General features: G+C 42.0%; 1 protein-coding gene across 12 annotated transcripts in view; it reads right to left on the reverse strand.

Annotated features, from left to right (window-relative positions):
- PHACTR4 (phosphatase and actin regulator 4) overlaps nucleotides 1–14555 on the reverse strand; it is a 145972-nt gene that overhangs the window by 68970 nt on the left and 62447 nt on the right. The window contains exon 1 of one of the 12 annotated variants that reach the window (XM_024251742.3): nucleotides 304–1501. In XM_024251742.3, the coding sequence (XP_024107510.2) occupies nucleotides 304–349 (46 nt within the window). In that variant the 5' untranslated portion in view covers nucleotides 350–1501. 12 annotated transcript variants of the gene reach the window in all.

A 14555-nucleotide genomic window follows, 5' to 3' on the forward strand; every position in this document is an offset into this window, starting at 1 on the left:
CAAGAAATTAACAGGTAATTCCTTAGCAATGTAATATAAAAAACTTCAAAGAGATCAAGTAAAACAAAACTGTGAGTGATAAATTAATAAACTGAATTTAAGTTTTTAAGTTTTAAAAAACTTAATTTTTTAAAGTTTCTCGCCATGTTCCGCATGACTTCATTCATTCTTCACAAACATAAACATTTCAAAGTTGGGATCATCAACATTCTCGTGTTTAACTTCACATAAATACTCAAGTTCACCTGTAAATCTGCCTTGCTTCTGTCAAGATTTTCTGTGTCTCTGCCTTCTATTACTCACCAACTGCATCTGGATTTACCGGTCTGGAGACATCAGCTTGCCCCATGATTATATTGTCTGATGTATCTCACGACAACAAACTGTCCCGGACAAAAGCAAACTTTTCATAAAAGATAAATCCACATAAAGAGGGGACATGCGATCCTCTTTCAGTGTCACTGCCAAACATCAGGAAATGGCATAAGGTCAGTTCATCTGCTGAAGTTTCTGTTTCCCATACAGCCTGCGCACTTGCAGTTCTTACAAAACTGTCTTCACACTGGCACTCTTCACACAGGAATGCCTGTCATTCCAGAATGCACACTGTGTAGAGCTGAAGTGCAGGAAGGGGAGGAGACTGCCAACCACATTCTAGGTGCTGACTGGCATAGCCCAGAAGTCCACACCCCCTGTTCCTGACTTTTGAGCTTGGCTGCAATGCTCCAGGCTCTGAGTCACAGAAGAAAGGGAGCCTACTCAAGAGTACACCAAAGAATTTACAAATTTAATCACACAAAAACACCAGGATGGTTTTGAGTAAAAGGCTAATAGGAGCAGTAGTCCATTCAAAGGTGTGTTTTAGACACAGGCTTACCTCAAAAGTATCAGATTTCACTGTGTTATGGACTGAATGTTTGTGTCCCCTTACAATTTATATATGGAAATTCTAACGACCAATGTGATGGTGATAGGAAATGGGTTGTTCTTTGGGAGATAATTAGGTCATTGAGGGTTTTAAAGCCCTCACTAATAGGATTAGTACTTTATCAAAAAGGATCCAGGGAGTTCTCTCTTTCCATCATGTGAGGCTAGGCAAGAAGACAACTGTCTGGAAACCAGGAAGAAGGCCCTCACAGATACCCAATCTCCTGGCACCTTGACCTTGGACTTCCCAGTGTCCAGAACTGTTAGAAATAAATGTCTGTGGCTGGGCCTGGTGACTCATGCCTGTAATCCTAGCACTTTGGGAGGCCAAGGCTGAAGGATTACTTAAGTCCAAGAAGAGCTCGAGATCAGCGTGGGTAACACAATGAGACTCTGTCTCTATAAAAAATTTAAAAATTAGCCAGGCATGGTGGCATGTGCCAGTAGTCCCAGCTACTGGAGGGAGGGGAGGTGAGGTGGGAGGATTGCCTGAGCCCAGGAGGTGAGTTGTGAGCTGTGATTACACCACTGCACTCCAGCCTAGGCAACAATGCAAGACCCTGTCTCAAAAATAAATAAATAAAAATAAAAGAAAGAAATGTTTGTTGTTTAAGCCCCCCAGTCTATAGTATTCTGTTATAATAGCCTGAACAGACTAAGACACGCTGCTTATTCTAAAATTTTATTTCCTACCTGTAGGTGGGCATGCCTAAAGCAAGGTGAGATCTATGTACTGGGAATTAATAACATTAGAAACAATATTTTAGGATTGAATATACCTTTTCTGAGAATACAAACAAATATTTCTGAAAATCTGCTTACTAAAACAATAAACTTGAAATAAATATTTGGAAGGTATTATATAATAGTCTCTTCCTGCTAAAACTCAATAATTTCCATATGATCTTGGGGAATAAAAAATTACAAAGAGTAGCCCTACATGCTGGGCATAATACATGGAAATATCAGCTAATCACATGCAGCAAATGAACATCCAATTTGCACACTGATTTTTCCTTTTTTATCCATAACTAACTTACATACAGCCAAGTACATAAATATTAAGGATACAGCTTGATAAATTTTTATTTAGTATACTAACACTAAATTTTCTAAATGTAAAAAAGACACACATAACACAACCTTAAATAACCTCCACATAACCTGGATTATTCCACTAACATCTGAAGGTAAAAGAGGAAGCTAACAATTTTGAGTAATATATTAAGGAGTTTTACACTTGTTACTGCATTTAATCATCACCACAACTAACCATGCATTGTGAGGTATATTTATTTACCCTATTTTCAGATAAGAAAACTAGGGCTAGTAAGGTCAAATCCTGTGTCTTATATCACCAAGCTAGTAAGTACCAAAGCCCTACTATTCCTTCAATAAAAGACAGCTACCACTGGGTGGAGTGGCGTGCACCTGTAGTCTCAGCTACTCAGGAGGCTGAGGTGGGAGGATCACTTGACCCCAAGAGTTTGAGTCCAGCCTTGGCAACACAATGAGCCCTGTCTCTAAAAAAAAAAATTAAAATAATTTTTTTTAAAAAGACAGCTACCAAATGGGAGTTTTTCATTTAAATCTTTATTCTCCAAACTGAGATCCCAGAAAGATTTCTAGCATCTGAACTTTCCCGTACTTAGCTTGTCCTTGGTATATTCTCTTCTCTATTATCTTAGCCCCATTATCTGCTTTTGATAGAGAAAAAACAGCAAAGGTAACAAATAAGAAAACCTCAATGCTAAGGCATCAGTAAGGGAAAAAAGTACAGAAACATTCAGACAACATTAAATTGTTAATATTGGTAGTAATTAGAAAAACATTATGATGTTGACCATTAAAACAGGAAAGAAAGTAAAAGGAAAAATGCACTGAAAGCACAATTCAATTTAATAATGCCCAATACTTTGGAACCTAGGTACTTATATTTATTAGCCTAAAAGCAGACCATGAGCAAAAGCAGTTTCCACTGTTGTAAAATGGGAATGCAAAAGGTGGCAATGCACTGCTTCGCACTCAGGAGGTGCTCAACATATTGTAATGAACAACATCGTTATCACCATCATCATCATCATGGAAATAACACAGTATATTGCTTAAGAGCATGAGCTTTGGAGTCAGATTGAAATTTTAATTCCAGCTCTACCACTTATTAAGTGTTAACACTAGACAAGTTACTTCACCTCTCTAAGTCTCAGTTTTCTAGTATTATAAAAGTAAACAACAATTACTAGTACAAGGCTGGACGTGGTGGCTCACGCGTATAATCCCAGCACTTTAGGAGGCCAAGGCAGGCAGATCACCTGAGGTCAGGAGTTTGAGACCAGCCTGGCCAACATGGTGAAACCCTGGCTCTACTAAAAATACACAAATTAGCTGGGAGTGGTGGCACATGCCTGTAATCCCAGATACTCAGGAGGCTGAGGCATGAGAATCGCTTGAACTCAGGAAGCAGAGGTTGCGGTGAGCCACGATCATGCCACTGCATTCCAGCCCGGGCGACAGAGCGAGACTCTGTCTCGAAGAAAAAAAAAATTATTAGTACAGGGAATTTGTAAGGATTAAATGACATGAACAGAAATAAAGTGCTTTGTAATGTTCCTGGTACCTGAAAACCTCTCAATAAATGTAAATCAAGAAAGGACAGGCCAGGTCAAGAGTATGACTCCAGGGAGCAAGTTGGAAAAAGCAGGCCAGAGAGAAAGTCTGAACACAACCAGTTGGTGTATAGAAATATTAAGCAAATGGAAGGACCCAGATAAAAGCATTACCTTGAATATTTGGTAAGTTCAAACCGGGCACATTGAAAATACACACACACACACAGCCCAGAAACAGTACCTTCTAATCTAATTTATGTAGACATGACCATACAAGAGTATAACAAGATAGATTTATGGATCCAGGTATAGCTGCTAAAACCATCTGCCAAATTTAAATGGCAAAATAAAAACGACCCGCCAAATGTAAAAGGCCAGGCACAGTGGCTCATTCCTGTAATCCCAGCATTTGGAGAGGTGAAGGTAGGAGGATCCCTCGAGCCTAGGAGTTTGAGACCAGCCTGGGGAATATAGTAAGGCCCTGTCTCTAATAAATAAAATAAAATAAAAGCCAAATCTTGGCATGGCTCACTGCTGATTCTACGATATTGTGAGAGTAGCAATAAAACTTAAAGAATGAAAGGGGCTGGGCACAGTGGCTCATGCCTGTAATCTCAGCACTTTGGGAGGCCAGGGTAGGCAGATCACAAGGTCAGGAGATTGAGAACATCTTGGCCAACATGGTGAAACCCCATCTCTGTAAAAAAAAAAAAAATACAAAAATTAGCTGGGCTTGGTGGTGCGTACCTGTAGTCCCAGCTACTCAGGAGGCTGTAGCAGGAGAACCACTTGAACCTGGGAGGCAGAGGTTGCAGTGAGCCAAGATAGTGCTACTGCATTCCAGCCGGGGCGACAAGAGTGAAACTCCATCTCAAAAAAAAAAAAAAAGAAAGAAAGAAAGAAAGAAAGGATTCTTAGGAATCTTTTGGCTCAATTTCAATCTCCTACTTTTTGCAGAAGGAGGAAACCGAGGTTCAAAGAGGTTAAATGCCTGCTCAGAGCCAGGACTAAAATCCAGGTATCCTTATTCTGACTCCCGGACTTACTGAAGCTCTTGTATAAATGGCCAAGAATTTTTAAGCTCCAAAAGAAATATTTATTTTCCAAGGAAGTCCATGCTCTACAACTAATCTCTTAGAAATGCTAAATTTAGATAGGTGCAGTGGCTCACGCCTGTAATCCCAGCACTTTGGGAGGCTGAGGTGGGCGGATCACGACATTAGGAGTCCGAGACGAGCCTGACCAACATGGAGAAACCCCGTCTCTACTAAAAATACAAATATTAGCTGGGCGTAGTGGCGGGCGCCTGTAATCCCAGCTACTCAGGAGGCTGAGGCAGGAGAATGGCTTGAATCCAGGAAGCAGAGGTTGCAGTGAGCCAAGATTGCACCATTTCACTCTAGCCTGGGTGACAGAGAGACTGTCTCAAAAAATAAAATAAAAAACAAAATAAAAAGAAATGCTAAGTCTAGGCCCGGGGCAGTGGCTCACTCCTGTAATCCCAGCACTTTCAGAGACTGAGGCGGGCGGATCACCTGGGGTCAGGAGTTTGAGACCAGCCTGGCCAACATGGTAAAACCCCGTCTCTACTAAAAATACAAAAATTAGCCAGGTGTGGTGGCTGGCACCTGTAGTACCAGCTACACAGGAGGCTGAGGCAGGAGAATTGCTTGAACCTGGGAGGCAGAGGTTGCAGTGAGCCGAGATTGTGCCAATGCACTCCAGCCTGGGTGACAAGGCGAGACTCTGTCTCAAATAAAAAAAAAAAAAAAAAAAAAGGAAAGAAAGAAAGAAATGCTAAGTCTGTTGCCTATGTGCCAAGACACTACACGTTCCCTGACCATCATGTTTCATTTTTCTTCTAACAATCAGTATTTACTTTGTGCTAATTTGTAAGCAGACAAGCAAAAAGGTAGGACGATACTGGCACACTAATGACGTTAAAATTAACAATAGAGCCTTGAGTTCATTTTAGTCTTCCATGCATTATGTTTTAGAAATGTAAAAGGAAGAATCACTTTAACTTTGTAAGAAGTAGACAGCTATCTCTTGTTATTTGTTAGCTAATAAGATACTCCCTTTTTAGAGTACTTATTCTTCCCAGCTTAGTCCCTCAAGGGGCAGTAGCACAATTAAAATTTGTGATTCTCTTCCTATTTTACTTAGGGAAAGAACAAGAAAACTTAGGTCGGGTGCAGTGGCTCACGCCTCTAATCCCAGCACTTTGGGAGGCCAAGCGGGGGTCGCTTGAGTCCAGGAGTTCAAGACCAGCCTGGGTAACATGGTAAAACCCCATCTCTACAAAAAAAAAAAAAAACACAAAAATTAGTCAGGCATGGTAGCACATGCCAGTGATCCCAGCTACTTGGGAAGCTGAGGCAGAAGGATTGTTTGAGCCCAGGATGCGAAGTTGCAGTGAGCTGAGATCGTGCCATTGAACTCCAGCCTGGATGACACAGTGAGACCCTGTCTCAAAAAAAAATAAAACACCTTAGAAAAATAAGATTTAATAGGCAAAGGAATTGAAGCTACCATTGAGATTTAGACAGCACTTAAAACCCTCTAATGAGAGCCTTTTTTCATTTTTTTTTTTTTTTTACAGAGTCTTGCTCTGTCACTTAGGCTGGAGTGCAGAGGTGCAATCATAGCTCACTGGAACTCCTGGCCACAAGTAATCCTCCCACCTCAGCCTCCTGAGTAGCTAGAACTTCAGGCATGTGCCACCCACCCAGCTAATTTTTTAATTTTTTTTTTTATAGAGACAGGGTCACACTATGTTGTCCAGGCAGTCTCAAACTTCTGGACTCAAGAGATCCTAGTGGGAGAAAAATTTAAAGTTTTACTTAAAAAAAAAAAAGAGAGAGAGAGATCCTCTAGCCTCAGCTTCCCAAAGTGCTGGGATTATAGGCATGAGCCACTGCACCCGACCTAAGCCTTCCTTGTTTTATTAAAGAACTGTTTCTAATTACCACATACAACCTATAAATTGCTGGGCATACCAAAGATATTCTTTTTTTTTTTTTTTGATACAGAGTCTCGCTCTGTCACCTAGGCTGGAGTGCAGTGGCGCAATCTCGGCTCACTGCAACCTCCATCTCCTGGGTTCAAGTGATTCTCCTGCCTCACCCTCTTGAGTAGCTGGGATTACAGGCATGCGCCACCACGCCCAGCTAATTTTTGTATTTTTAGTAGAGACGGGGTTTCACCATGTTGGTCAGGCTCGTCTCGAACTCCTAACCTTGTGATCTGCCCACTTCGGCCTCCCAAAGTGCTGGGATTACAGGCGTGAGCCACTGCGCCTGGCCAAGATATTATTTTCCTAAAAGCCTAGATTTGGACAGTTCCACAGGTAATGCTCAACAGAGAAACTTAAGATCATCAGCTAACAGCACAAGCTGCTCCAAAGCAGGCCACATAAATGTGAACTGAATTTCTCATCAGGAAGCCATGAATTGTTCCTTCCCTCCATTAAGCTAATGCTGATTTGTTAAAATTGTTTATAAGCAGTAAGACACTGTGGAATATCTTTCCCAGGTTCCATCCAGAAGATGTGGAAGACTTTATCTTCCTTTTCCTGAACAAAGTATAGTTTGAATTGTCTTCTTATATGTTAGTCATTGGGCTTCATTACTAAAGACAGACTGAGATCACAGTAGGCTTTACTGTTGGTGTCTGACTCAGAGTTCTTTTTGGAATGTGGTGTTTGGTGTTTTAAATTCACCATAAAAATTGTGTTGTAGTGGCTGGTGCGGTGGCTCACGCCTGTAATCCCAGCACTTTGGGAGGCCGAGGCAGGTGAATCACGAGGTCAGGAGATCAAGACCATCCTGGCTAACATGGTGAAACCCTGTCTTTACTAAAAATACAAAAATTAGCTGGGCATGGTGGCACGCGCCTGTAGTCCCAGCTACTTGGGAGGCCAGGATGGTCTAGATCTCCTGACCTCGTGATCCACCCGCCTCGGCCTCCCAAAGTGCTGGAATTACAGGCATAAGCCACTGCGCCCAGCCCCATGTTTATATATATATTTTTTTTGTTTTGTTTTTTTTGAGACGGAGTCTCGCTCTGTGGCCCAGGCTGGAGTGCAGTGGTGCGATCTTGGCTCACTGCAAGCTCCGCCTCCTGGATACACTCCATTCTCCTGCCTCAGCATCCCAAGTAGCTGGGACTACAGGCGCCTGCCACTACGCCTGGCTAATTTTTTGTATTTTTTAGTAGGAACAGGGTTTCACCGTGTTAGCCAGGATGGTCTCCACCTCCCAACCTCGTGATCCGCCCGCCTCGGCCTCCGAAAGTGCTGGGGTTACAGGAGTGAGCCACCGTGCCCAGCCTATATTTTTAATAAACAGTTTACAAGATCAATCACAAGAGTAGAATGCTTTAAATTAAATGTATTTTTATGCTGAAGTATGAATACAAATTGGATTACCTAGGAAAATCAGCTCTTGACTATTTTAATTATAGCTCCCTCAGCTTAATTCAGCATACTTCTTTCTTATGGCCTGAGATGTCTGAGGGAGGTAAACTCCAGTGAGGGGTTAGGAAGAAATCATTTTCCTCTAGGACGTGATGACCAACAGAAATTACTAGCAAATCACACAAATACATATTCCCATCAAAGACTAATTTTCAGCCTCTGAATATATAATTAGGGAAAAGAGCAGCTTTCTTTTCTTTACCCCATGATCTACTCTAGGCTGGCTGGCACTGGATAGTTAAGGGAGGTAACATCCTACAATTGATAACATGTGCCTTAAGCTACATGTGGAAATTAGAAAGCCTTACTAGTAATCTGCAAACTCTTCATCTTCTCATCTATTTGTACAAATTGCTCCCTTCGCCAGAAATTTCTCTCCTAGATACATTTGGCAAATTCCTACCCATCCATTAAGAACTGTCTGGAAGGGCGGGCGTGGTGGCTCATGCCTGTAATCCCAGCACTTTGGGAGGCCGAGGCGGGCGGATCACGAAGTCAGGAGATCGAGACCATCCTGGTGAACACGGTGAAACCCCGTCTCTACTAAAAATACAAAAAAATTAGCCGGGCATGGTGGCAGGCGCCTGTAGTCCCAGCTACTAGGGAGGCTATGGCAGGAGAATGGCGTGAACCTGGCAAGCGGAGCTTGCAGTGAGCCGAGATCACGCCACTGCACTCTAGCCTGGGAGACAGAGCGAGGCTCCGTCTCAAAAAAAAAAGAACTGTCTGAAGTCAAGGCTGCAGTCAGCTGTGACTGTGCCACTGCACTCCAGCCTGGGAGACAGAGTGAGACCCAGCCTCAAAAAAGAAAAAAAATTTACCAAAAAAAAAAAAAAAAAAAAAAGAACTGGCTCAAATGTTGCTACCTCCGTGTGGGACTTTCCTTAATCACTCAAGCAGAATTCTCATAAAAATTTACTGAACCCTAATTGTGTGCCCAGCACTATGCTGGTGCTAAAAACAACAGTTTTTGCCCATAATTTGCTTATAGCTCAAGAAAACAGGATTTAGGCCAGGTGCAGTGGCTCACACCTGTAATCCCAGCACTATGGGAAGCCAAGGTGGGCGGATCACTTGAGATCAGGAATTTGAGATCAGCCTGGTCAACATGGCAAAACCCCATCTCTGCTAAAAATACAAATATTAGCCAGGCATGGCAGTGCATGCCTATAATCCCAGCTACTCGGGAGGCTGAGGCAGGAGAATCGCTTGAACCCGGGAGGCAGAGGTTGCAATGAGCCAAGATGTAGCCACTGCACTCCAGCCTGGGCAGGACAGAGTGAAATTCTGTTTCAAAAAAAAAAAAAAAAAAGAAAAGAAAAGAAAAGAAAACAGGATTTATAACAGTATAAGTACATAAGTACTTAGGCACTATGCAAACACACATTGGTGTGTGTAAGTGTGTCTAGCTTTGTCCTGAGGTCAGAGAAATTTTATTTTTGTTTTTATTTTTAGGCAGGGTTTTGCTCTGTTACCTGGGCTAGAGTACAGTGGTGTGATCATGACTCACTGCAGCTTCAAACTCCTGGGTCTAAGCGATCCTCCTGCCTCAGCCTCCCAAGTAGGTAGGACTACAGGTGCATGCCACCACTCATGGCTTTAAAACAATTTTTTTTTTTGTAGAGCCAGAGTCTCCCTATGTTGCCCAGGCTGGTCTATAACTCCTGGCTTCAAGCAATCCTGCTGCTTCAGCCTCCCAAAGTGTGTGAACCACCGTGCCTGGGAACAGAAAATATCTCAAATGAAGTGACATCTAGAATCTGAAAGAGTCGGCTGGGCACAGTGGCTCATGCCTGTAAATTCCAGCACTTTGGGAGGCTGAGGCGGGCAGATCACAAGGTCAGCAGATCGAGACCATCCTGGCTAACATGGTGAAACCCTGTCTCTACTAAAAATACAAAAAAAATTAGCCTGGTGTGGTGGCGGGTGCCTGTAATCCCAGCTACTCGGGAGGCTGAGGCAGGAGAATGGCGTGAACCCAGGAGGCGGAGCTTGCAGTGAGCCGAGATCATGCCACTGCACTCACTCCAGCCTGGGTGACAGTGCAGGACTCCATCTCAAAAACAAACAAACAAACAAACAAAAGAATATGAAAGAGTCAGCCATAGGAGGGATGACAGAAGTGAGAAAAAGGTACAAGCATCAAGGGATAATACAGGAGAGGTAAAGAGCTAATCATAACTATGGTTTTTCTGGACACACCACCAAAAAAAAGTTTTTTTCTCTGACCTCAGGACAAAGCTAGACACACTTACACCTACCAGTATATGTTGGCATAGTGCCTAAGTTATCATACTCTGTTATTAAGTACACCAGCCTGAACTGCAGTAATCTTCAGACTTCTCAATTGAGCTAGAAACACCTTGTGGGCAGGGCCCATGATGTATTTATCCTTAAACTCTCAATGCTTGTCACACTTGATGTACAGTATACATGCACCGAGTATTATTAATCTTGAGTATAAGGAAAGAAACAGCATTCTTTAATTTTAAGATTTTCTCAGAGATTCTATTCTACCATAGACTATTTTACCCTGGTAGAATATTCGTCCACTATATTCATCCAAGGTAGACAATTCATCCACTATTCTACCATGGATAGAATAGCCCATCATCTCTACATTTCTTCTGACCTCCAACAGTGGAACTTTTCTCACGGAGGCCAGAAAAAACGTCGAGACCATAGACTACTCTTATCATTCCACACAATCCTGGGAGCTGCTGTGAAACTCTTCCTTTGTGGGGAAAAAAATGGTATGTTCATGTGGTTTTTGAGAACCTACTGCTTTGCAAGTAGTAAGAAAGGAGATAGATTTGTCATATGAACCTTCACATACTCCCTCATTTAATCACAACTGTGAGGCTCAAGATCCTTAGTAGGAAGTGTTTGTACTTCATGTGAACTAGCCTGAAGAACAGGCTGAAAGCGACAGAAGGTTAAAGTTAAGGCAGGGCCACTGGAATCACCAGATACTCATGCCACTTACCACAAATAATACTGGTTTATTTCTGTGGCTAGCTCACTGGATGCGAAAAACAAACAAACTGCCTCCTATTCTACATCAAACGCTGTAACTCTTGTTCCCTCCTTTGCCTCCACTTCTAGAAGGCAGCATGGCTTACCAATGGAAAAAAGCACAGGGTTTACAGTCATATAACTATGTAAAATCTCAGCTTTCCCATTTACTGATTAGGTTACTCTGGAAAGTTACTTTACTTACATGCACTTCAGTTTACACATCTGTAAAATGAAGAAAACTGCTCATAGAGTTATGAGGATTAAATAAGAAAAATTTCCAAAGACTACCTAATGATTAGAGGTGCTTAATATATTTTGGCTCCTCTCCTTCCATTTAAATTCTCTATATAAATGAACCCCACCTCCCCAATAGTTTAAATTAAACCACCACAGTTCTTTAGGAAAAATTGGAGAGGTTCTGTCATGCTTTTATGTCACAGAAGCTACATAATCTCTTCTCTCAATAATGGTAGGCATGAAGTAATGTACATGTTTAAAACCTATAATATATTGGACTTTTATTAGCGAGAGAAACTGAAATTATCAGCAGGATGGCTTTCAGCTCCACAAAATGAAAGATCACACTCTAAGAAACTGGAGATATAGGGATTCTGCCTTGGTGCTTTCTCTTCAAGTTTTGGTTTTCAGGCCAATAAGCTCTTGAGGATATCCCAGGGGATAGGGAGAAGATTCTGGAACTGAGGAAGGAGTTATAAGAAATCATAATCAACAGGAAAGTTTCAGTTAATACAGGTGAAAGGTTTGGACAGGGATTTGAGGAGTTCCTTAAGGTCCAGTAAAGTCAGTGGGAAAGGCAGGCCTAGAAGAAAGTGAGAACTAGCTGAATGGAGATGAAAAGATGTAGAAAAAGTAAGTGAGCAAAAAGATTCATATGTTGTGGGATGAAGGAAAAGGGGAAATGAGAAGAGGATGTAAATGACACCGATGGAACTGTAAAACACCATGTGACATCAGACAACTGATTCAAATCATTGCCAAGTCCCTTCCAACCAATGATTTAACCGATTCAATATTCTGTTTTAAATAATGGTTCAAAGAAATGTTTTTAGTTTTTAGTTTTCTAAATTTTTTTCTTGTCAGTGATTTGAAGCTCACAAAGAAATAAATGTTTTACTATGGAAAGGGTAGTGACCATAGTGTACTCTATATAACTAATCTAACTCAATGCTTGCTATATGCAAAATAAGTGTTAAATGAATTAGATTATAATTATTGAGAAACCACAACTCTCACTTATTCACTCCACAAATATTTGCTGAGTACCTCTAATGTGTCAGGTATTATTCTAGGTGTTGGGACACAGCAGTGAATACAACAGGGGAAAGTAATCCCTGCCCTCTTCCCATTACATTAGATGGTGACAAGTACCACAGAGTAAAAAAGGGAGGAAAGGAAAATAAGGTGGGCTGAAAGGGAGGGTGCTAAATTATAAACTGGGTGAGCAGAAGGGCCTCAGTGGGAAGATGATGTATAAGTGAAGACCCACAGTAAACAACACATTCCTAAATTAACTTCCTCTGTCTTCTTCCTAATACTATAGCCTTTTTATTTATTTATTTTTTTTTGAGACAGGGTCTCACTCTGTTGCCCAGGCTGGAATGCAGTGGCGCAATTTCAGCTCACTGCAATGTCCGCCTCCCGGGTTCAAGTGATTCTCCTGCCTCAGGCCCCCATGTAGCTGGGATTGCAGGTGCGCACCACCATGCCTGGCTAATTTTTGTATTTTTAGTAGAGACGGGGTTTCACCATGTTGGCCAGGCTGATCTCGAACTCCTGACCTCAAGTGATCCACATCCCGCTGCCTCCCAAAGTGCTGGGATTACAGGTGTGAGCCACTGCGTCCAGCCAAATACTATACCGTTATTGGTTCTAATGGCAGCAAAACAAAAAGCAACATTTCCAAGCATACTAAAAGTAAATAAGAATTACATTATTTTAATCATTGGTAGAGAAGTATTGGTTATCAAATATGCTGCTCAGTTCTCAAATATCTATGTGCACTGTCCAATACTGTGGCCACTAGCCACACATGATTATTTACATTTATATTATTAAAATGAGATACAATTTACAATTCAGTCTCTCACTTTTACTAGCAACATTTTAGGTGCTCAGTAGCTAGCTACATATGACTACACATGGGAGAGTGGCAGATACAGAACATTTCCATCTTTGCAGAAAGTTCTACTGGACATGCTGAACTTAAAAGGATTTTTAAAGCCCACTCAGAATTCTTCCAAGGCCAGGTGCAGTCCAGGTTCATTACTGTAATCCCAGCACTTTGGGAGGCCAAGGTGGGAGGATTGCTTGAGCCCAGGAGTTTGACACCAGCGGGGGCAGATCTTGTCTCTATTAAGAAAAAAAAAAAAGTCTTCCAGTAATAACAGAGTATCTCAAAGAACCAATTCCACGTTTTTTTTTTTTTTTTTTTGAGACGAAGTCTCGCTCTGCTGCCCAGGCTGGAGTGCAGTGGTGCAATCTTGGCTCACTGCAAGCTCCACCTCCTGGGTTCACGCCATTCTCCTGCCATAGCCTCCCGAGTAGCTGGGACTACAGGCGCCCACCACCACGCCTGGCTAATTGTTTTTTTTTGTATTTTTAGTAGAAATGGGGTTTTACTGTGTTAGCCAGATGGTCTCAATCTCCTGACCTCGTGATCCACCCTCCTCAGCCTCCCAAAGTACTGGGATTACAGGCGTGAGCCACCATTCCCGGCCTCCCAATTCCATGTTTCATCAGCATGTGTTATCTGTTTTTCATAGTACCAACTACCATTGGTAGTATGCGCTGAAGAAATCTTCACAGCTAAATAAAAGTTTCATTCTATTTAGTTTCAAACTATTGGACTATTTATATTCACAATTTTTTTTTTTTTTGAGAAGGTTTCTCGCTCTGTTGCCCAGACTGGAATGCAGTGGTGTGATCTCGGCTCACCACAACCTCCGCCTCCCGGGTTTAAGCGATTCTCCTGCCTCAGCCTCCCAAGTAGCTGAGATTACAGGTGCCCGCCACTACACCTGGCTAATTTTTGTATTTTAGTAGAGACAGGGTTTCACCATGTTGGTCAGGCTGGTCTCGAACTCCTGACCTCAGGTGATCCACCCACCTCTGCCTCCCAAAGTGCTGGGATTACAGGCGTGAGCCACCGCGCCCGGCCCAGTTGACATCTATTAAGGAACCAAGAGGTATCAATGACGTGTAGAAACTAGTCAGAAATCAAGGAGCCCACATCACAGAGGTTTGAAACATGTGACTATGACTAGTGACTCAAAGAGATGACTATTAGCCACTGCCAATTATTCTTCCTTCTCTCTCTTTCACAACTCTTCCTAATTCGGCTGGCCCTCAATATTCACTTTAAGTGAGTGAGAAAGAAACCTGAATATTACCAACACTAGATATCCAGTGGGAACACAGTATGTGTCTGATGACAGCTAGCTATAACATTTGTAAAAGTTATGCAGAAATTCCTAACAAGAAATCTCCTTAAACAATATCGTTTT

This window comes from Pongo abelii, chromosome 1, assembly GCF_028885655.2.
Source record: "Pongo abelii isolate AG06213 chromosome 1, NHGRI_mPonAbe1-v2.0_pri, whole genome shotgun sequence".
In the NCBI taxonomy this organism is placed as follows: Eukaryota; Metazoa; Chordata; class Mammalia; order Primates; family Hominidae; genus Pongo; species Pongo abelii.